Source organism: Delphinapterus leucas, chromosome 6 (assembly GCF_059928025.1).
Source record: "Delphinapterus leucas isolate spDelLeu-1000000601 "Yukka" chromosome 6, BTC_Dleu_Yukka2, whole genome shotgun sequence".
NCBI lineage: Eukaryota > Metazoa > Chordata > Mammalia > Artiodactyla > Monodontidae > Delphinapterus > Delphinapterus leucas.
This window is the reverse complement of record NC_143134.1, coordinates 44873302-44896441: the sequence shown is the minus strand read 5'-3', so window position 1 is coordinate 44896441 and position 23140 is coordinate 44873302. Positions and strand designations below refer to the sequence as shown.

Below are 23140 nucleotides of genomic sequence, written 5' to 3'. Positions count from 1 at the left end.
CATTCATTTGAACCACTCAAGAAATGTCTTTCTCTACAGCTAGGTTTCCCATATAGCTGAGGATAACACCTCCTGAGCATCATTTTGGAGGGACATTTTTCTAAAATTTACATTCCCTTCTTTCTTTAAACAGAGGATACTGAAGACAATTTCTTTCCCCTTATTTGACCCAGAGTCATCATTTCCCTGAACCTCAGTTATTGTATTATGCTGAATACACTGATTTCCTCTGGGCTTGCTGAGGTTTCTCAGGCGATTTCCCCATAGCAGTGTACAGTTTGAATTGTTTTATTTATTTGTTAAAGCTTTTGGTTGTTTTTTTTCTTATGAATGCTTTCAGTATGCCTATGTGCCTACCTTTAGTGACTCTCCCTTTCTTCTGACTTGGGGCTTCTGATTACTTGGATATAGAAACCAGAAAACATTTGTTGGGATTAGCTATAGTGTAATAGTCTGAGCTTCTGACAGAGACTTTTTGAGGCAGTCCTTGGGATATGGATATGTACAGTTTTTGCAGTGACTTGGCAGCTTCTCTCCTGAGTGAGTGTTCAAAGGCTGTGTGTTTAGAAAAATGAAATTGGGCAAGTGAGTCTGAATAAGAGATGTGTTCCTATAACTAACTGTGATAAAGATAGAATCTTTAGGTTTGGTTTTGCATTTTTCCAAAAAGAGAGATTTCACATTTCTTCCAAGCACCAGTAGGAGCACCCTACGTAATTCCTTTTCTCAATCTGACTTTAAAATTAGGTATAGAGAAGAAATGCCCTCTTCTCATATTTTAATACATTTCAACCTCATCAGGAAAATCAGTTGTCTGTTGCTTCTCTGTGTCTACTGTGAAAATGTAAGATAAGCCCTGTGAAATAGAGATCAGATGACTTCCAAATCAAGAAGGATGATAAAGGTCTTCCCTTTTCAGAAAGCACATGGGTCAGTTTTGTAAGAATTTCATATATAATGACCAGAAATCCTACCCAGAGGCTAAGATAGCTTGTTGGCATTGACAGAAAGAGGAAATGTGAAATAGTTAATACAAAGGGACTTGAGCAAGAGAAGGACAGTAACTGTCAGTATTAACAGACCTGGGGGTGGGACAAGACCAGCTCAAGGGACTCAAGAGTAACTGCTATACCTCAGCAGAGTTTTAATCATGGAACACTTTTAAGGAACTAAGGTGAGTTGGATTGAGAATCTCAAAGAAAAGCCCATGGCTAGTGGTAACAGTGGCTCTCATGTTTATTCAGACCTGGCTTATCTATAGAAAGCTTGTTAGGTCTTAGTATCTCACCCAGTAGGAAATTTCCACCCTAGACACATAGCTTTAGTACAAAAGACTAGGTGGAGTTCTGCTTTCAGGATGGTAGCATGAGGAGCAAAACAAGCAAAGCTGGGGAAAACTATAAAAAAGCAACCATTTAAAGTCTCTGGAAATTGTCCTGTGGGCATACATCAAATGAAGAAAATCTACTAAAACTCAGTAAGAACAGCAAGAGTGTGTGTCATTTGAATCACAACCTACTTTCTCCTTCCCCACCCCTTCCCAGCTCAGCTCAACAAAAGCTCCACTCAGGATGGGTGTGCCCAAGAAATTGGGGCTTCATCTACCCTCAGCTCCCAGTCAAGTGTTACTTGCTAGGAGGAGTGGACCACCAGCTTTTCTCCCCCACCCCCAACCCCACCAACTCCAAGTTGAAAAGGCTAAATTTCTGGTAATCACAGCTGATAGGTTGGGGATTCCCTTCCTCCACACAGCCCACCCATAGATTGGAGGCTCTACTCTAGTCACAACAGGCAGGAGTACTGGGACCTCAGTCACCCTCACCCCAGCTCACTTGTAGGAGAGAGGTTTCACAGTGAGAGAAGCAAGCTAAGAAAACTAGAGGCTGCTATCTCACCCAGCACCCATAGTAGTGACTGAGTGACAGGGTGGGGGGAGAAGCAGTCCATAAGGCAAGAGTTCCAAAATATTCCCCAAAGGAACTGACTTTAATTTGAAAGAGAGTGTGGGGAAGTTCAGGCCTAAGGGCCCTTTAGAAAACAATAGCTCCTCTTAATTAAGAGCAACAAGCTAAACTATAGACCAACTGGTTCACCAGAGAGACCCAGGGAAGGGGATAACTAAGAGGAACCATCCTGGGGTCAGAACAAACCTCACAGATTTGCCTCAAAGACTACCTCTGCCCAAATTTTATTGGATCAGACTGCTGAGCAGTTTATGCCCCAGGACATTGTTGAAAATAATAGAGCAATCAGCTAGCAATTAGTGGAGCCTCAGGACTGAGTGTAATACCTAATGAGGCAGACAGCTTAACAGAGAGATCAGGGAAAGAGACAGTCAAAGAGAACCCTGCTAAAACCATTGTCCTCCCAGGGTGACTGTGCACATGCCCAGGGCTGTGCCATCTAAAGAACACCAATGGCTTCATACTATAATAGAAATAGACTTCACTAAAATAGCTTAGCCAAGTCACAAAACAAACAAGTAGACAACAACAAAAAAAACAAGCTGTGGAAAGAGGAAGCAGTATCCAGAGTTGCTGCAAACAATATATTACCAAAAACGTTCAGTTTCCAACAAAAAACTACAAAGTATGCAAACAGAAAAAAAACAAAAACAAAAAACCCCACAGGTAACAGTAACTTTCTGTTTCAGTTTTCTGTGAGAGTGACCAATGTCAAATTTAACAGAGACTTCAAGGTAGCCTTACAAATATATTCAAAGAACTAAAGGAAACCATGCCTGAAGAGGTAAAGGAAGGAAAGTATAAAGGCAATGTTTCATCAAATAGAGAATATCAGTAAAGAGATAGAAATTATAAAAAAAGAACGAAATGGAAAATCTGGAGTTTTCCAGTAATTAAAATTTTGAATTCATTAGAGGGACTCAACAGTAAGTTTGAGCTGGCAGAAGAAAGGATCAATAAATATGAAGATAGATCTATAGAGATTATATAATTCAAAGAACATAGAGAAAATGAAGTGAATAAAAATGAACAGCACCTCAAGAGAAATGTGGGACACCTTTAAGCACACAAACGTGTAATGGGAACACCAGGAGAGAAGAAAGGAGCAGACAAATATTCAAAGAAATAATGGTGGGAAACTTCAGATTTATTGAAAGACATTAATCTACACATCCAAGAAACTCAACAGACTCCAGTAGGATAAATTCAAAGAGATCCACACCTAGGCACATAGTAAAAATGCTGAAAGCCAAAGACAAGGAGAAAATCTTGAAAGCAGCAAGAGAAAAATGACACATTACATACTAGGGAACCACTATAAGATTCACAGCTGACTTCTTATCAGAAACAGTGGAGAACACTGCATCACAACAGGAAGGCAGTGGGATGACCTATTCAAAGTGCTGAAAGAAAAAAATTACCAACCAAGAATCTTACATCCAGGAAAAGTCTTTCAAAAATGAGAAAAACAGAGTTCTCTGCTAGCAGATGTACTTTACAGTAAATAGTAAAGGGAGGTCTTCAGGCTGATACCAAGTAACCCAGATGTAAATTTAAATCCACAAGAAAAAGCAAAGAGTAAAGTAATTACATAATTATAAAAGAAAGTATAAGTGCATATTTCTTCTTCTTGCAACTGATTTAAAAAGTGATTGTATAAAATAGGCATATAATTGTATTGTTAGGCCTACAGTATATAGAAATGTATCTGACAATAACAGCACAAAGCAGGTGGGTGGAATCAAAGTTGTACTGGAATAAGGAAATGATACCAGATGGTAACTTAGATCTGTAGGAACAAATGAAGAAAACCAGTAATGGTAAATAAGATAAATATAACAAGTTATAAATACATACTTGCTCTCCTTTGTTTTCTCAACTTCTTTAATAGGCATAACATATAAAGCAATAATTTTAACATTGTATTGTTGAATTTGTAACACATATAAATGTAATATGTATAACAATAAAAGCACAAAAGAGGAGAAGAGAAAATAGAGCTATATGGGTGTAAGGCTTCTGTATCTCACTGGAATTAGGTTGGTACAAATCTGAAGTAGATTCTGATAAGATGCATATGATAAGCCCTAGAGCAGCCATTAAGAAGATAACTCAAAACATAATGGAACATGCCATTACCGGGAAAAAATGTTACACTGGAAAATATTCACTTAATGCAAAAGAAAGCAACGAAGGAGAATTAAGTTAACCAAAAAGACATGAGACATAAAACTAAAAGTAAAATGGCAGACATAAATCCAACTATATCAATACTAACATTACCGTCAGTGAATTAAACAAAAACCAGAGATTGTCAAAATGAATTTTAAAAAAAGATCCAACTATATGCCATGTTTGGGAAGCAGACTTTAGAGTCAAAGGTAGTTAGGCTGAAAGTAAAAGGATGGAAAAAATACATCATGTAAACAGCAGCCATTGAGAAAGACTATGGATGATCCCTGATGGGGTCCTTGAAACAGGACTTGTCCTAAAATCTAGTTTAGCAGAATGACTAGCAGGCCACCTATCACCAGATGTTCATAGAACTTAGTGAGATCATGGATGATGGTTTCTGATTACTTACGATCCCCAGGTGATTTTCGGAGTCAAGAGTACTTCAGTAAGTCACCCATAGCTACAATTTTAAGGACATCCGAGTCTAACCTGGAGACTTGAGGTCTAGATAAAGAGTGAGAAGATCTGTTCTTTGACTTAGGCAGAGCATCTTGTGCTCCAGAGCATTTTGCTGTGACTAATGCTGGGGCCTGTCCTTGCTGGAAAAGGCTCAGCCTGCCAGATGAAGGGAAGATAGGGGAAGAGGCATTGATAGCATCCTTCTTCCCTCAACTCTGGTGATGGAGTTGCAGGGAACAGAGGTGGAAGACCGTCGTGGCTAGTTAATTTGGGAGTCTGAAAATGAGTAGTTGCAATTTTCATTCCCAGTTCTTTTCATTTTTATTAAAGATTTCATTCATACTTGTGAAAAGCTCTGCCATGAAGGAGACTGTGGACCATGCTCTCGCACATCAGTTATTTCCTGCAGATGCTCTTTCAGAACAAAGGTAAATCCTACAGAATGCTAGAGTTGTTGCCACCAGTGCCTTTTATTTGTTTGTTTGTTTGTTTGTTTATGGCTGCATTGGGTCTTCTTTGCTGTGCGCGGGCTTTCTGTAGTTGCGGCAAGCGGGGGCTACTCTTCGCTGCGGTGCACGGGCTTCTCGTTGCAGTGGCTTCTCTTGTTGCAGAGCATGGGCTCTAGGCACATGGGCTTCAGTAGTTGTGGCGAGCAGGCTCTAGAGCTCGGGCTCAGTGGTTGTGGTGCATGGGCTTAGTTGCTCCACGGCATGCGGGATCTTCCCTGACCAGGGCTCGAACCCGTGTCCCCTCCATCGGCAGGTGGATTCTTAACCACTGTGCCACTGGGGAAGCACCCAATACCTTTTAAATTGGTGGTTGTGGGAGGGAAGGAATCAAAATAACCTCAGGCTTATTCCTGTTAATACTGTGTATGATTGATTCAATCCAGCCAATGTATACCGACATCTACTATGGACCAGTTGTAGGATAGGTATGAAGGGGTATGGCACGCAAGGGTCAGAGACCAGTAATAGGCTTAGGGCACATATACAAGTAGCTTGACCAAATACAAGTGTGATAATGCTAGATGCCAGAAGAGAAGAACAATAGCACCGTTGCAAGCAGTTAGCTCACTAAGTTAGAGGGAACACAGTCCACAAGATCGCCCTCACTTCTGACACCCACTGCAGGAGTTCAGACAATTGCTGAATTAGAACAGTCCACATGACCACCCTCACCTCTGATACCAACTACAATCCAGTGGTCCCCAAGGCTACCCTCAAGGTTTGATTATTCTCTAGAAGAACTCACAGAACTCATTGAAAACTGTTATACTCTTGATTACAATTTACTACAGGGAAAGGATACAGATTAAAATCAACCAAAGGAAGAAGCATGTAGGGCAGAATGCAAGAAGGTACCAAATATGAAGCTTCCAGTTGTCCTCTCCCCATGGAGTTGGAACAGCGTTACTTTCTCAGCACTAGTGTGTGATTGTATGTGTGGGGTATTGCCAACCAAGGAACCTCACCCACCAGAGAGTGGGTGGTCAGTTTTTATTGGGGCTCCATCATGTAGGCATGGTTGACTGCCCATGTAGCTGATCTCAGCCTCCAGTCCCTCCAGAAGTCTACTAACATTGTGTGACCCAAAGCCCATGCCCTAAACCACATCATTGGTCTTTCGGTGTGGCCAGCCTGCACCCTAAATCATGTTAAACTGTCTGGTGACCCAAGGCTCCAGGGAAACAACGACACTCCCATTAGGCATGATATTCCAAGATTATCTCCCAGAAGCCAATGGCAAAGGCCAGACCTCTCTTCAGATAGTGTTAATTTTTCACTATACAACTTTTTTGTCAATCTCTGCTTTCTGCCTGGGACAAACTTCATTGGACTTATGTATTATAAAAAGTCATCTTACCATTTTGGAATTAGTGCTCATTTCTGTGTCTGTAACCAGAAGAGGCAAGAAGCTTTCCTCTGAAGTCTTTAGGTAATCCAACTTGGGGAACATACTGAATGTTGATCTGTCCTGCTGTCTGACGTACTTCTGGTCATTTCAGTGCATATCGGCACCTGTCCCAGCAGAGCACAGGCCTGGGTAGAGACAGAATTCTGAGTAGTTGATTCTATTTGTTAAATACAGCCCAAGGTCTGGGTAGCAGCTGACTTGCAAATGATTCTGAGGATATTGTCCATAAATTGGGAGCTAGTTTAATAGGTAAGCTTCAGAATTAAAGAAAAACTTGTCAAAGTAGTGCAATTTACATGTTACAAAAGTTGTGTGGGTTTTTTTTCTGAATGAAGTCACAATACATAGGACAGTAAAGGAATTTTGAATGTCAGGTACAGGACCATTTTATGCTTTGTAAATACCAGCTTGAAGACTGTGAGATACTCTGATTTAGTAATCATAAATTTAGTAATGCCTAGAGGTGCTCTTTGTAACCAAGAATTACAAACAGGGTTGGGATACACAGCTGTCAGTTTGCTTGTTTCTCCCCAACAATCCCTTTCTCTGTCTCTGTGCTTTTTTGCTTCTCATTCACTCTCTGTCCTCACTCCCCCTAATAGTGGATCCCATGGCAGTGAGTGTATTATTGAAAAGCTATGTGTAAATTGAATTTTTTTTGCAAATAAAAGTCTTATTCTAAAATTGCTGGAGGAGCTCACTATCAATATGAATTCTGTTAAACAGTTTGACAAAATGAAAGATCTCTTTGAAACACTGATAATCACCTCATTGTTCAGCCAGATTTTTCCTGAAATATCTTTTGTACTGGAATGGGCTTTTCCAGGGAAGTGAGTTTTCTAGATAAATAAAAACTTATTTCTTAAAGCTTCAAAAGTTCTTCTCTTTTAATCACTTTGGTAGGAGTCTTTGAGAAATGTTTGCTCTATCTTACTACCTATTAACAAAGAACCCTGTATTTAAGTTTTTATTGGTAATTCATATTTAGTATAGGGATTTATGGGAGTTCTGTCTTTCCCTGCAGGTGTACATACCACTCCAGCATGTCATTTCTTTTTCTTTTTCTTTTTTTTTTTCTCAACTCCAAACAGCCTCACGTTGTGGGGTGGCTGGCGCCTGTCAGGGAGAGTCCCTTCCAGTTCCCTGGAATGAATGCGCTCTGGCAGCTAGCTGCTGGGCACTCAGGGAAGGGGCTGCCTCTGGCCAGGGTCGACCCGGCACGAGCACAGACCCCTAGGCTGGCTTCCCCAAAATTGTCACTGAACACAAGTTAATGCGCCTGACGCACAGTGAGGCCAAACAAATAAAACTTTGGGGTTTGGAGCAGAGAAAGGTTTATCGTAGGGCCAAGCAAGGAGAATGGTGGCTTGTGCTCAAAACCCCCAAACTCCCAGCATTTCCTGTGTACAATCCGGTGTTTGTATTAACTGGGGCACTCAAGCAATTTCATGAGTCACTTTTGCTTTGTATCTCTAGAGAGCATATGGGGAATTTTTTCATGTCATAGAACCGAGCCAACTCATTGATTTACCGAAAACATTTTTCTAGCCAAGAAGCTTCAATTTCTTAGACAGCTTCACGTCTGTTATCAACCCCAGCAGCTGCCCCCCGTTTTCAGGGTCATTTTCACTGAGAAGAAATGTTTTTATCATTTTGCTTATTTCTGAGTACATAGCAACCTGTCCATGACATCAAAGCCAAATTCGGATGTAGGTGCTGGGCAGCCAGCCAGGCTCACTCTCTCCCAAGTGACTGACTCGCCCTTCACACAGCAGCCTCCCCACACATGTTATTCAGGAACATTTTTCAGCAAAATTACATGTGATAGACCTTTGAGGCCATTCACACATGATTGAAACCAGGGTAGCAAAACTTTGAATGGCAAAGGACTTCTGTATTCCACTCTGCTACAGTTCAGCTGCATTGCCAGGGATACTTTTGAGCATGTAGAGCTGTTTGTCCCTGCATCAGATGGTGCTGATTGTTACATATTTTCAATTCTTGTATCTGCTTTTTATGGCTTTTTCTGTCTGTACCCTTGCCAGACAGTTATTTCTCTTTGCTTTGCATACCTTTAGTAGTCAGTCCTTCTTTCCATTCAGATTTTATAATACATAATCTGCTGTGAGTTTGGAGGTCAGACCACAAAGAATGTTATATTTGCATGAAAAGTCATTAGACCTGGGGCCCTGTTGTGAGTAAAGCTTACAGGGACTGGGCAAACGTAGCTCCAGATAGGTGAAGTTGGTGAATAAGTGACTGCCAGAGAAGTACTGGGTATTTGGGGTATGCATGTTACATTTAGCATTATACTGCAGTTATGTTGTTTCATTTATTCCTAAAGTAGTTACTATTCCCTTTTCTTTCTCCATAGGAGCTTCCGTGTACCAATCTCAAAAGCGAAGGTATGACTGGGAAGGGGCATGAGGTAACTTTCTGGGGTGAAGGTAATTTTTTACATCTTGACAGGGGAATGGGTTATGTGTTTGTCAGAATTCAGTGAAGGTACTTTGTGCATTTAACTGTATGTAACTTTTACCTCAAAAGAAAAAAAAAAAGAACCATAAATTGAATTCTAGTTAGTGAAATGCTGTAAAATACCGGGGAAGTGTATTCATGTATGCAGCTTACTTTGAAAAGCATCCAAAATTAAGATAAACTGATAGTTGGATGGAAGAATAGAGAGTTATGAGAAAAAGCAACTACTGGTAGAGGCTAGGTAGTGGGTATATATAGGTGTTCACTATAAACTCGTTTCAACTTTTTTATATGTTTGAAATTTTTCATAATAAAATGTTGATATGGGAAGGGAAGGTAAATAATATGTAATGAAGCAAACTTTGTAAAAACTGACTCTGATGCTTGATCCCCTTATGGCTTGATAGGACTGTTGGATACCTAGAACAAGGGGACTCAGCCAGCAGCCTTCTTAACCTTTAGGCCTAGAATATTGTTTCTTCCTTTGTCCTTGATCCTGATACTCCACTTTATTATGGTTCTGTCCTTGTTTTACCAACTGTCACATAGTCTTTGTTTAAGCCACCTTAAAACTGTTTTGGAAAAGTGATGGAAGGTAAACTTATACAAAATAAAAGCTCTTAATTCTGGTCAGAAAGAAAGCTGTATTGGTTAAGGTGCTTTTGGCTACAGGTATCAAAAAACCCAAGGAAAAATGACTTTAGCTCTCAGGAGGTTTACTGTCTCTCATAACAGGAAGTCTGGAGGCAGAACAAGTCCGAGGTTTTAATTACAAACCCAGTGATTCTAGGACTCCAGTCCAGCTTCCTGTGATTTTCTCGGTTTTCCCCTCATGGGTATAAGTTAGCTACAGCAATTTCACGCATTGAGTCATCTCCCAGCAACATCTAAAGAAAAGAAGGAGAGATTCTTCTCTTCCTTCTTGAGAGCAAGGAAGACAGTCCTGAAAGACCCTCAGTATGCTTTTTATCACATGTTCCTGCCCAATCCCTTCACTAACAAGGGGAATGGAATTACCATGACAGGCTACACTATTCAGCATTCACTCCTGTAATGGGGGAACACGTGGGTGCCCAATTTCTGAACAAAACTAAGGATCTGTTAGCCTGAGGAAGGTGGAGAATGGCTGAATATCTGCCTCAACTATCTGAATATTTGACATAACCAGAAATATCTTCCTCAAAACGACAGTCAAAATTTTGGTAATTAAAAAATATAATTTGAAAAACTTACTATATTAATACATAATTTTTAATAATTAAAAAATTAATAAAATAGTAAAAAGTAGAAATACACCCTCACCCCATTTTCCCCTCCTAGTTCCATTCCCCTGATAAAACCACATCATTAGTTTGTTGGGTGTGGGTCCAGATCTTTTTCTGTATTCATACAGGTGTATACATGTGCTATTATGGTTCTTGCTAAACATACTGGAACTTGTTTTTTTCCCCTAAGTAATATATCAAAGACATTTTTCCATGTCAGTGTGTAGCTCTCCCTCTTGAGAACATTCTTTATGTGGATATGCCATAGTATAGTTCACCATTGCTCTTTTGTTGGTCATTTAGGTTGTCTCCAATTTTTCCCCATTACAGATAATGCTGTAACCATCTTGTTACTTTTTTAGCTTATGATGAAAATTTTCAATCATATGTGAAAGTAGAGAGACTAGTATAGTGAATCCCTATGTACCTATCACCAGTCATCAACAGTTATCAGCATTTTGCCCATCTTCTTTCTTCATCCATCCCTCTCTTTCCTATTTTTAATTTTCACTGAAGTACTTTGAAAACAAATCCCAAACGTTATTTCACCAGTAAACACTTCAGCGCCTTCAGCACCTTTATTGAGATAATATTCACAGAACATACGATGAAACATTTTTTTGTTTTGTTTTGTTTTTTCTTTTTTTAATAAATTTATTTACTTTTTGGCTGCGTTGTGTCTTCGTTGCTGTGCACGGGCTTTCTCTAGTTGCAGCGAGCGGGGGCTACTCTTTGTTGTGGTGCGTGGGCTTCTCATTGTGGTGGCCTCTTTGTTGCAGAGCACAGGCTCTAGGCACACACGCTGCAGTAGTTGTGGCATGCGGGCTCAGTAGTTGTGGCTTGCGGGCTCTAGAGCACAGGCTCAGCAGTTGTGGCACACAGGCTTAGTTGCTCCGCGGCATGTGGGGTCCTCCCAGACCAGGGCTCGAACCCGTGTCCCCTGCATTGGCAGGTGGATTCCCAACCACTGCTCCACCAGGGAAGTCCCCAGTGAAACATTTTAAAGTGTACAATTGAGTGGCTTTTAGTACCTTCACAGTGTTTTAAAACCATCACCTCTATCAATTCTAAAATAGGTTCATCATCCCAAAAGGAAACCCTTTGTTTACTGAGTTTTCATTCCCCACTCACCCCTCCCCACCAGCCCTGGCAACCACTACTCTGCTTCCTGTCTCTGTGGATTTAATTATTCTGAGTATTTCATATAAATGAAATCATATAATATGTAACCTTTTGTCTCTTGCTTCTTTCATTTAGCATGTTGTTAAGGTTCATCCACCTTGTAGCACACATCAGTACTTCATTCCTCTTTATGACTGAATAATATTCTGTTGTATATATATACCACAGCTTGTTTATCCATTCATCTGTTGATGGACATTTGGTTTCCTTCTTTTGACTATTGCAACTAGTGCTGCTATGAACATTTGTACACAAGCTTTTATCTGAGAACCTGTTGTAAATTCTTTTGGTTATGTACCTAGAAATGGAATTGCTGGATTATATGTTGGTTATAGGTAGAATTTTTTTAAAAGAACTGCTATATTGTTTTCTACAGTAGCTACAGTATTTTACAGTCCCACCAGTAATGTATGAGGGTTTCATTTTCTCCACATCCTCTCCAACACTTGTTATTTTCTGTTTTTTATTACTACTATTATTATTATTACTGTTATTGCCATCCTCAGTGGGTATGAAATGATAAATCATTGTGGTTTTCATTTGCATTCCCTAATAACTAATGATGTTGGGCATTTTTTCATGTACTTGGCCATTTGTATATCTTCTTTGGAAAAGTCTATTCCTTTACCATTTTTAAATTGGGTTGTCTTTTTGTTATTGAGTTGAAAGAGTTCTTTATATATTTTGGATCCTAGGCACTTATGAGATAACAGATCTGCAAATATTTTCTCCCATTATGTTGTTGTCTTTTCTTGATGGTGTCCTCTGATGCACAAAAGCTTTAAATTTTGATCAAATTTATTTTTCTTTTGTTGCTTGTGCTTTTGGTGTCCTAGCTACTTTTGAAAGTGTATCTGTAGGAAGCATTACTTAAAATGGAATTGCCACTTTTTTTTTTGATAGATACATATGTACTCCAAAAGTTTATTCTCCCATCCACTAAGTGTGTGTGCCTTTTTCTCCACACCTTCACCTGTTCCATACATTAATCAGTCTTCCTATTTCCTTTTCTTCTTACAAATTTTTTTTTTTGGTTGCGTTGGGTCTTTGTTGCTATGCCCAGGCCTTCTCTAGTTGAGGTGAGCAGGGGCTACTCTTCGTTGCAGTGTGTGGGCTTCTTGTTGCGGTGGCTTCTCGTTGCAGAGCACGGGCTCTAGGCACATGGGCTTCAGTAGTTGTGGTGCACAGGCTTAGTCACTCCGCAGCATGTGGGATCTTCCCGGACCAGGGCTCGAACCCATGTCCCGTACATTGGCAGGCAGGTCCTTAACCCCTGAGCCACCAGGGAAGCCCCCTCTTCTTCCAGTTTTATTGAGATATAATTGACATATAGCACTGTATAAGCTTAAAGTGTACAGCATAATAATTTTTTGTTTTTAACATCTTTATTGGGGTATAATTGCTTTACCATGGTTTGTTAGTTTCTGCTTTATAACAAAGTGAATCAGCTATACATATACATATATCCCCATATCTCCTCTTTCTTGTGTCTCCCTCCCATCCTCCCTATCCCACCCCTCTAGGTGGTCACAAAGCACCGAGCTGATCTCCCTGTGCTATGCAACTGCTTCCCACTAGCTATCTATTTTACATTTGGTAGTGTATATATGTCCATGCCACTCTCTCACTTTGTCCCAACTTACCCTTCCCCCTCCCCGTGTCCTCAAGTCCTTTCTCTATGTCTGCGTCTTTATTCCTGTCCCAGCATAATAATTTGACTTACATACATCATGAAATGATTATTGCAATAAGTTTAGTGAACATTCATCAATTCATATAGATGGAAAATGAAAGAAATAGAAAAAAATTTTTTGTCTGTGTTGAGAGCTCTTACTTCACTCTCTTAACAACTTTCGTATATAACACACAGCAGTGTTAATTATATTTATCATGTGGTACATTACATCCCTAATACTTACTTATCTGATAACTGGAAGTTTGTGCCCTTTGACTGCCTTCATCCAATTCCCCCTCTACCCACCCCCCACCTCTAATAACCACAAATATGATCTCTTTTTTATGAGTTTGTTTGTTTTTGAAGTATAATTGACCTACAACACTCTGTTAATTCCTATTACACAGCATAGTGTTTTTTTCTGTACATTTCAAAATGATCACCACAATAAGTCTAGTTACATTATGTCGCCATACAAAGATATTATTTAGTTATTGACTATATTCCCTACACTGTGCATTTCATACCCATGAATCATTGGTTTTGCAACTGGAAGTTTGTGCCTCTCACCTATTTCTTTTTTCCACCCACCCGCCTTTCCTCTGGCAACCACCTGTTTGTTCTCTGTATCTATACTGTTTCTGTTTTGTTATGTTTGTTCATTTGTTTTGTTTCTTAGATTCCACATAGAAGTGAAATCATACAGTATTTGTCTTTCTCTGTCTTATTTCGCTTAGCATAATATCCTCTAGGACCATCTATGTTGTCACAAATGGCAAGATTTCTTTTCTTTTTTTTAATGGCTGAGTAATATTCCATTGTATGTATTCCACATCATCTTTATCCACTCATCTATCAGTGGGCACTTGCGTAGTCTTCCTATTTTCTTTTCTATTTTTTTGACTGTCTGGCAAGTGAAAAGTGATATTTAAATAGTATGCATTTTCACCATAACTAATTTATTTACATTATTACATTTGTATTTCTTCAGCCTGTAGTCACACAAATATTTGTTGAATGAATGTTCATGTCCTCTGACTTCTTTTTCTTCTTAATTGTTCATAGCAGATGCTACATTTATGTGTGACAAGAGGTGTAACAAGAAACGGTTATGTGGACGGCATAAATGTAACGAGATATGCTGTGTGGTAAGTGGACCTATCATTAGGCAGTATCAGATTGCATTCATCTAGGGGCTGGGCTTCTGGAAGCCTCCGCCATCTAGAATGCAGCCCAGATTTGGAAATCACTGGGAGAGGCCCCTGAGCAGCAGTCAGAATGCTGCCCAGAGAGACAGACTGGTCCTTTTTAGGCTTCAGCCAGGTCAAGAAGTCAGCTGATGGCAACATGGAGGAAAGGAAAGAAGAAAGACAGAAGGCCTCAGGCCCCAGAGCTCAAGACCACTGGATGAGCATGTAGTCATCTGCAGGAGACTGTATGCTGTCCCGGCACACAGACTGGCTTGGCCTTAGCAACTCAGGCTTCAAGTTTCATATATTCCATGGGTCAGATCAGTAGGCAAAATGAGTATGGCTTTTTTTTTCCCAGAAGAGGGGCCTCCATTCTTGGGTATTCTTTCTTTTTTTTTTTTTTTTTTTTTCTTTGGCTGTGTCAGGTTTTAGTTGTGGCACATGGGTTCTTTGTTGAGGCATGCGGGATCTTTTTGTTGCGGCGCACGGGCTTCTCTCTAGTCGTGGCATGCAGGTTTTCTCTCTCTATTTGTGGCTCACAGGTTCCAGAGCTTATGGGCTCTGTAGTTTGCAGCACACGGGCTCTCTAGTTGAGGTGCACGAGCTCAGTAGTTGTGGCATACGGGCTTAGTTGCCCCGCGGCATGTGGGATCTTATTTCCCCGATCAGGGATTGAACCCACGTCCCCTGCATTGGAAGGAGGATTCTTTACCACTGGACCACCAGGGAAGTCCCGAGTGTGGCATTTTTTAAAGAACAGGTTTCAGTTATCTGAAATATTCACTTCTGTGGAACTAAATAAAGGAAGCACTACCTGGCAGTGGGTACTGTGTTATCGTGTGTGTGTGTGTGTGTGTGTGTGTAAACAAGGTAACACAGTACCAATAGTAAAGTAGTACATATGTACACACACATATATAATACACAGTTGTTATTTTTAGCATTTATATTGACAGTGTGAAGAGTGATGAAATTGTTCTGTGTATCAAGACTTACTTATAAACCAGTGTTTGAAAGTTTAAAGACTTCCTCTTATTACTGAATATTTCAAACATATATAAAAGCAGAGAGACAAGTATGAGTCCCATATGCCCAACATCTATCTTCAGTAGTGATCAGGTCATGACTAATCTTGTTTCATTCCCCACCTACTCCCCCTCCTTTGATTATTTTGAAGCTAATTCCAGATATCATGCGATCTATAATTGTGGAGAACTTCTTTATTAATCTTGTTTATGGAAAATATAAAATGGAGATAATTTTGTAAACATATATAAATCTCTCAGGAATTCCCTGGCAGTCCAGTGGTTAGGACTCTGTGCTTCCATTGCCGGAGGCACAGGTTCGATGCCTGGTCGGGGAACTAAGATCCTGCAAGCAATCAATCAATCAGTCAATCAGTATCTCTCCTCCTAGGATAAGGAGCACAAGTGTCCTTTGATTTGTGGGAGGAAACTCCGCTGTGGCCTTCATAGATGTGAAGAACCTTGTCATCGTGGGAACTGCCAAACATGCTGGCAAGCTAGTGAGTGTCTTCACTGTATACTTTATTGTATAGAGTTTTCTAGAAAGTCAGGAATGATATATTCTGAGTGATTGATTTTCTTAGGTTGGTATGGATTACTGAATTAATAAGCCTTAGTATTTCAGATATATTGAGACTTTTTTTTAAAAGAGGGTATTAAATCATTTATTGATTACACATGATAATGGATGATTCCCATCTGTAACTTTATCTGGTACCGTAATTCAGTTTAGATATATTGCATAGGATGTGCCAACAATCATATTAATAACCAGAAAACTCTAACTTTGCTTGGGTGACCCTTTTAACAGTGAACTCCAGGTCACAACACAGTAACTGTCAGTTCAACTGAAGACAATGGCTTCTCCACCCAAGCGGGTTGTAAATAAATTTCGAATGGGCCCTGACATCACCCTGAAGGAATTCTAACTTCACATTGTTGGGATGAAGTTTACCAAAATGGCTTCAGAGTAGACTAACTTTACACAGCACATTTTTTAAAAAGACACATTTATTCAGCTTCATGAGTGGACTATTACATTTAGCAATCAGCATGGGTGCAAAAAAAAAATCTACATTAAAACCCTTTGTTGGAATGCTTTACACTTTCTACAGAACAGAAACTAAAATAACCTGTTATACAATTAGTCACAAATATAGTCCTCGAGTTTTTTTGCCCATACACATGAGTATTGTCAAAAACATGTCTTCTTTGTAGCAGCTAGGCCCTGCCAGCGCTGTGCTTGGCCGAGTTCACAAATCTCTTGTAACCTGTAGCTTCCCTGTCACTTCCCTGGCTCTCTCCTGCTAAGCTTTGTTTCCTGGCAGTAATTAAAACCTGCTGCCACTGCCATAGCTACTGCTGCTGCTGGAACTACCATAGCCACCTTGGTTTCATGGTTTGGCAAAGTATTGGCCTCCACCACCATAGGGGCCAGAACTTCTGCCTCCAAACCTTTCATGCGTCCAAAATTTGAAGATTGATTGTTGTAATTGCCAAAATCATTGTAGCTTCCGCCACCTACAAAATGGCTTCCGTCATTACCAAATCCATTACTGCCATCCCCACTACCACCATATCCCCCACCACCACGGCTGCCACCAAAGGCATCTCGACCACTGACGTTCCCTCCACAACCAGAGTTGTCATTCCCACCAAAACCCCCTCCACGACCACCACCAAAGTTTCAGAACCACTTCGACCTCTTTGGCTGGATGAAGCGCTAGCCTTCTCTTGCTTAGATAGGGCTTTCCTTACTTCACAGTTGTGGCCGTTCACTGTGTGATATTTCTGAATGACAGTCTTGTCTGCGGAGTCATGGTCATCAAAGGTTATGAAAGCAAAGCCTCTGTTTTTGCCACTGCCTCAGTCAGTCATGATTTCAGTCACTTCAGTTTTCCCACACTGTTCAAAATAATCTCTTAGGTGATGTTCTTCAGTGTCTTCTTTAATGCCACCAACAAAAATCTTTTTCACGGTTAAGTGGGCGCCAGGTCTTTGAGAATCTTCTCTTGAAACGGCCCTCTTTGGTTCCCCAACTCTTCCATCCACCTTGTGTGGCCTCGCATCCATGGCCGCATCCACCTCCTCTGCAATGGCATACGTGACAAACCCGAAGCCTCTGGAGCACCTGGTGTTTGGACCCCTCGTTACCACACAGTCTGTGAGCGCTGCCCGCTGCTCAGGTGGCTCCTCAGACTGTCATCAATTGTTTCAAAGCTCAGACGTCTGGTGAGGAGCTTCCACAGCTGTTCGGGCTCTTTGGGAGACTCTGACTTAGACACGACGGCAGTAGAGGGGGGAGACTTTAATGATGCTTACTCGGCGGTGACCATGGGCAGAAAAGCTATTGAGACTTTTAAAGAAGTTATTCCTCTGTTGTCCCTGAATGTATGAAACTTGGGATGTAAGCAATGATCCTAAGATGGGGTCTGCTTGTGTTACAATATTAAAAACTCGCATTCATTAATACACTACCAATCCCATCAGAAAACTCTGGGGAAAAGTATTAGGAAGTTATCAAGCTCATAGTGATAAATGCATATTTTCCAAAATTCTGTTTTCACTTGAAAGCTTGAATGTTATTTTTGGCAGCAAAGTCAGTTTTCTTAAAGTGATGGTCTCACTGTTAATTTTTCATAAACGTCTGCCAAAATACCCAAGTCTGAATAATCATAGTTTGTCGGCCACTTTTTCAAGTAAAACGGTGTGTTATGAAAAAATAAGTTAATTCAGCAATTCAGCTCACGACTCAGAAAAGTGCAGTTCTTTAGAATGACCAGAGGTCAGACAGCCATACATATCTGAGGGTTCCATATGCATGGATTCCACATCCATAGTTTCGACCAACTGTGGGTTGAAAATGTTCAAGGGGAAAAATTCTAGAAAGTTCCAAAAACAAAACTTGAATTTGTTTTGTGCTGGCAACTATTTATGTAGCATTTACATTGCATTGGGTATTATTAGTAACCTAGAGATGATGTAAAGTATACAGGAGGATGTGCATAGGTTGTATGCAAATACTACAGCATATTATATAAGGGACTTGAGCATTCTTGGATTTTGGTACCCATGGGGGTCCTGGAACCAATCCCTCCCCGCCAGGATACTGAGGGACAACTGTATTTTTGTGTGCAACAGAAGTGCTTGAAGCAGATACCCTATTTTGTTCCACAGAATATTAGAAAGACATGTATTTATGGGTCAAGATTTTTTTTACTTCTTCATCAAGAACTTTCTTAAGTGAAATTGTCATTTTTTATCTACTCTAAGTATGTGGCAGTGAAAAATACAATGGTTACAGTTTGGCACTACTGCCTTATTTGCGCTAATGCCCTGGCAGTATTACCAGCTGTTGCTTTTTCAACATCAGTGCAAATGTCAACATAGTGAAAAAAGCAAATAGTATCTAAGTATTATTATGAAAATAATTTTGACCTTGTGGACTCCCTGAAAGGATCAGGGAGTCCTAGGGGTCAAGTGAGCACTCTTTGAGAACTGCTACATTAAAAGATTAGCCTATATCAGGGTTTCCCAACATACCATCTGTGGAATACTAGGCCTACCATATTTCAAAAAGGAGTTAAGTGCTTTGTTATAAATCACACACATGGAGTTCCGTAGAAACAAGTAATGTAGCCTCTTACTCTTTCCCTAGCTGTTTCACATATATTAGCCCACCCTCACAATAAACTTCTGAGTGGACAGGTCAAAGTTTGGTATCCCCATTTGACCAAAAGGAAGCAATCTCAAGAGTCGTTAAGTTACCTGCCCACAGTCACCGCACAAGTGAGAAGTAGGTCCAGGACTAGAAGCCTAAGTCTCCTGCTATATTTACAGGGCCCTTTCCACCACGTTGTGTAGCCTCTGAAGAGTTTTCTGGAGAGTGCTGACAGGAGAAGAGCAGTGGGTAGAGGAATCCTGGAGGGCCTGGGCTTTCTGACTCTTGGTCCCTAGTTGAGAACCATGGCCAAAGACCCAGCCTCTACTAAGGACCAGGATTGAAGAACTAGCTCCCCTTTGGGTCTGAGGGTTAGTAGAGCTCTTGACAAAGTGGGCCGCTTGTTGGAGGCCCCATGTGAGTTCTCATTTTGATTGGGCTTGTGAACTGTGCCTAGTGAACTCAGACGTAGCTCTCGGCTTCATCTCAACTTCATATTTTTATCATGATAGATGTCAGTTATACTTACAAGAATTTTTTTTTAATGGCTTCAGTGGCTCTCTGAAGTTTATATTCAAAAGCATATTTTTCTGTGTTTGTGAACTACCTGTGGCTTTCATAATCTCTATCCATTTTCCTAACCAAAAAGTTAAAGAAAAGAATCTGTTTCTTTAGTGGAAGTCTCCTGTTCTGTCAAAAGAGATGGTCTGTAGATCTTTTGTTTATAAAATACATGTAAAAATGTCTTGGAATACTCATGGACTTAAAGTTTGTTGCAAGTAAAAATTGAACACTTTGCCAGCAGCTCAACGTTAATGAAATAGAAACCTTTTTTAAAAGAGCAGCCCCCCAAAAAATTCTCCTCTAAAAATACAAGCCAAAAAAAAAAAAAATGTGTGTGTAATTATCTTGTGCTTCAAGTTCTCAAATTCATGAAGGGTTGTTTTGTTTCACCTGCGGCTTCACCAGGTTTTGATGAATTAACCTGCCACTGTGGCGCATCAGTGATCTACCCTCCAGTTCCCTGTGGTACCAGGCCCCCTGAGTGTACCCAGACCTGTGCCAGAGTCCATGAATGTGACCATCCAGGTGGGTCCTGTCTCCTTGCCTCCACACCTCACAGCCTGCTCACACTGTGTCATTTAGGATGTTGCATGATGGTCTTCACTGCTGTGAGGTTACACTGTGGTAGCCCTTCCTTGTTCTGTGTGCTCAGGGGCTGCTTCTGTGAAGATGGGTCTGAGATCTGGGCCACAGCTGGGAATCACAGTGCCTTCCAGTGCTTTACTCTGTGGATGTCAAACACACCCAAAGGGTTGGGAGAATCCCCAGCTGGTCTTGTCTTCTTTCTTTGTGGCCTCCACTTCTGGTGCATATTTCAAAGTTAAGCATCTTTTTGTAAAGTTAAAGAGTAATTCGGTTTTGTTGTTGTTGTAGACACAATATATGTTTATTACGTAAAAAGGAAGAGAGAAAGAAAGAAAATAGAGATAAAGTCAAACGATTGAAATTAAATAATCTCTTATGTCACCTTTTAGGAATTACACCCTGGTGTATATTTTTCAGGGCCTTTTTCCATGGGCAAAAATATATATTTGTATTTTTTTTTCCTAAAATAAAAGTGGGATCCTAATGAACTTATTTTAACTAGATATTTTTCCCTCTTATTATTGTAATTTTAATCTCTCTCCTTATCAGTGAATATTTTTCTAGATGGTAGTGGAGTGTCCTGTTACATGGATGGGCCATAACTGATTCAGTCAGTTTCATGTTGCTGGACATTTGTTTCCAGTTTTTCTGTGATAGACTGCTGTAGACACCAGGTAAATAGCTACTTGACATCACCCATTTTCTGTCCAGTCTAGTCACTGGCTTTCCTCTAGGACCATATTGGCCCTATCATTTCATTTTACCAAGTCCCAGAGGCAAACCTGATATAATTTAAGTCACTGGATTTGATACTTAAAATAAATCTGGCCATATGATTTAGTCTGATAAATAGACAAGCAGCTCTCAATTTTTTAAGTTACAGAGTGAAAAAGAATTAAGTAAATTCCTCATGAAGTGGAAAGTCCCTCCTTTCCTGGAGACCTTAAGGCGGCCCTCCCAGCTTAGTTTGCAAACCCTTGCTGTGGTGTTCACACCAGCATGAAGTTAATGTCCAAACAGATACTCACCCACTCACTTGTACTCACTTCCTTTATAGTCACTTGCAGATATTACAAATGAAGTCCAAATCCTGCTGATTGATGTCCATAGTGAGAACTTAACTATTTGTGAGTTGTTTTGTTTTAGCCTGCTTTCATTCAGCATTCACTTAACTTTTCTTGAGTGTTTCTTGTATATCCAGCATGGTGTCAGACATAGAGGGAGGTTCAGAGGAGGGAAAAAATAGCCCATGACCTTGAGGTTGTTCTGTTGTTTCTGAGAGGAAGAAGATGGTAGTTGAAAACATTTGACACAACTAGCCAATACATGAAGAAGGGCCAGATAGCATGGCAGCAAGCCATCTGTGTAAGAACTAAGACGTCAGGGAGAGCAAGAGTTCTCAGGGCAGGGTGTGGTCAGCCAAGGAAGGCTTTGTTGTAGGAGATGAGTTTGAATGAACTGCCTCTTCCAGGCAGTAAAGAGATTGAAAGGAGTCAGAGGAAGCATGTTAGATGAGATAACAAAGATGTCTGAACAAAAGGGAGCAGTTGCTGTGTAAGGTAGGACCAAAAGAATCACTGAGTAATGTGGACAGACCATGTGGCAGTGCCACAGGAGACGGAGTAGAAAAACTGCCTCCTTCTCTGCTTCTGTGTCTCTTGCCCCTCAGTTGGGTTTCTTTTTCTCACTCATGTTCATCTTTCAACACTTTAATATAAAGCCAACTACTTTTACTTTTCAGTGACCATTTTAAAAAGTACTCAGCTCTGAAATTTAAAAATTCCATGTCATAGGCCATTATGATATGTGTAGTAGTCTATGTTTAAACATTATTCCTAATTTTAAACATTACTCCTAATTTTACCTTTCTCTTTCTACAGTGTATCATTCTTGTCATAGTGAGGACAAGTGTCCCCCTTGTACTTTTCTAACTCAGAAATGGTGCATGGGCAAACATGAGGTAAGTTTTCTCTCTCAAGTGTTCATTGTTCCAACCAGAGATTTATGATTGGATTTCGTTAAGAGGGTTAGCCTCATTGTTTCTCAAAATAAATATACTCCAAGAAGCAGAGATTTGCTGTTGCCACTTTTTTTCTTTTCTTTTTCTTTTCATTAAGGTATAGTTTGCATAAAATGAAATGTACCCTTTCTAGTGTACAAGTCTATGAGTTGACAGAAGCATTCGTACAGTCATGTAACCACCACCACAGTCAAGATGTGGAGCATTCATTCACCCCCAAACATTCCTTTGGGCCACTTCATAGTTACTCACCCCTTACCTCCAGTCCCTGGCAACCAATGTTGTCTGCCCCTGTAGTTTTGCCTTTTCAGAATATCACATAAATGGAATCATACAGTAGGTAGCATTCTGAATCTATTCTGCTCTCGTTTTTATTTTTATTTTATTTTATTTTTTAATTAATTTATTTGGCTGCTTTGTTGCTGTGCATGGGCTTTCTCTAGTTGTGGTGAGAGTAGGGGCTACTCTTCGTTGCAGCGCACGGGCTTCTCATTGCGGTGGCTTCTCATTGCGGAGCACGGGCTCTAGGCTCATGGGCTTCGGTAGTTATGGCATGTGGGCTCAGTGGTTGTGGCTCGTGGACTCTAAAATGCAGGCTCAGTAGTTGTGGCACACAGGCTTAGTTGCTCCGCGGCATGTGGGATCTTCCTGGACCAGGGCTCAAACCCGCCGTGTCCCCTGCATTGGCAGGTGGATTCTTAACCACTGTGGCACCAGGGAAGTCCCTGCTCTCATTTTTAATCTGGTTACAATCAAATGAAACTCAGCCAGTTGGCCTTGAGAGCATGAGCCGTGTTCAGAGACAACTTCTAGGTTAGCCAGCATGGGGAGGGGTTGCTAGTGTGGGGAAAGGTGTTACAGTGAGAATATCCCAAGAGTGAGAGTGGGCTCTCCACCAGTTGCCACCGTTCCTTCTCTCTACTCCTTACGCAGCTTTCCATCCTGACTGATCGGCCATGCACCTTCCTCCAGGCTAATTG

The 23140-nt window shown here is 40.6% G+C and overlaps 2 protein-coding genes across 4 annotated transcripts in view; one reads left to right on the top strand and one right to left on the bottom strand.

The window, feature by feature from the left end:
* Positions 1-23140, top strand: part of NFX1 (nuclear transcription factor, X-box binding 1) — an 87895-nt gene that overhangs the window by 40036 nt on the left and 24719 nt on the right. For 2 of the 3 annotated variants that reach the window (XM_022551553.3, XM_089912512.1), the window contains 6 exons: positions 4929-5026; positions 8890-8920; positions 14181-14263; positions 15722-15830; positions 19961-20080; positions 22021-22100. In XM_022551553.3, coding sequence (XP_022407261.1) covers positions 4929-5026; positions 8890-8920; positions 14181-14263; positions 15722-15830; positions 19961-20080; positions 22021-22100 — 521 coding nt within the window. The remainder of the gene's footprint in view (positions 1-4928; positions 5027-8889; positions 8921-14180; positions 14264-15721; positions 15831-19960; positions 20081-22020; positions 22101-23140) is intronic. The other variant, XM_022551554.3, reaches the window with a different exon arrangement.
* Positions 10874-23140, bottom strand: part of AQP7 (aquaporin 7) — an 86517-nt gene continuing 74250 nt past the window's right edge. Inside the window, 1 exon segment of the mRNA XM_022551556.3 lies at positions 10874-23140. This exon segment is cut by the window's right edge and continues 26599 nt beyond it. The gene's annotated coding sequence lies outside the window, so the exon portion shown is untranslated.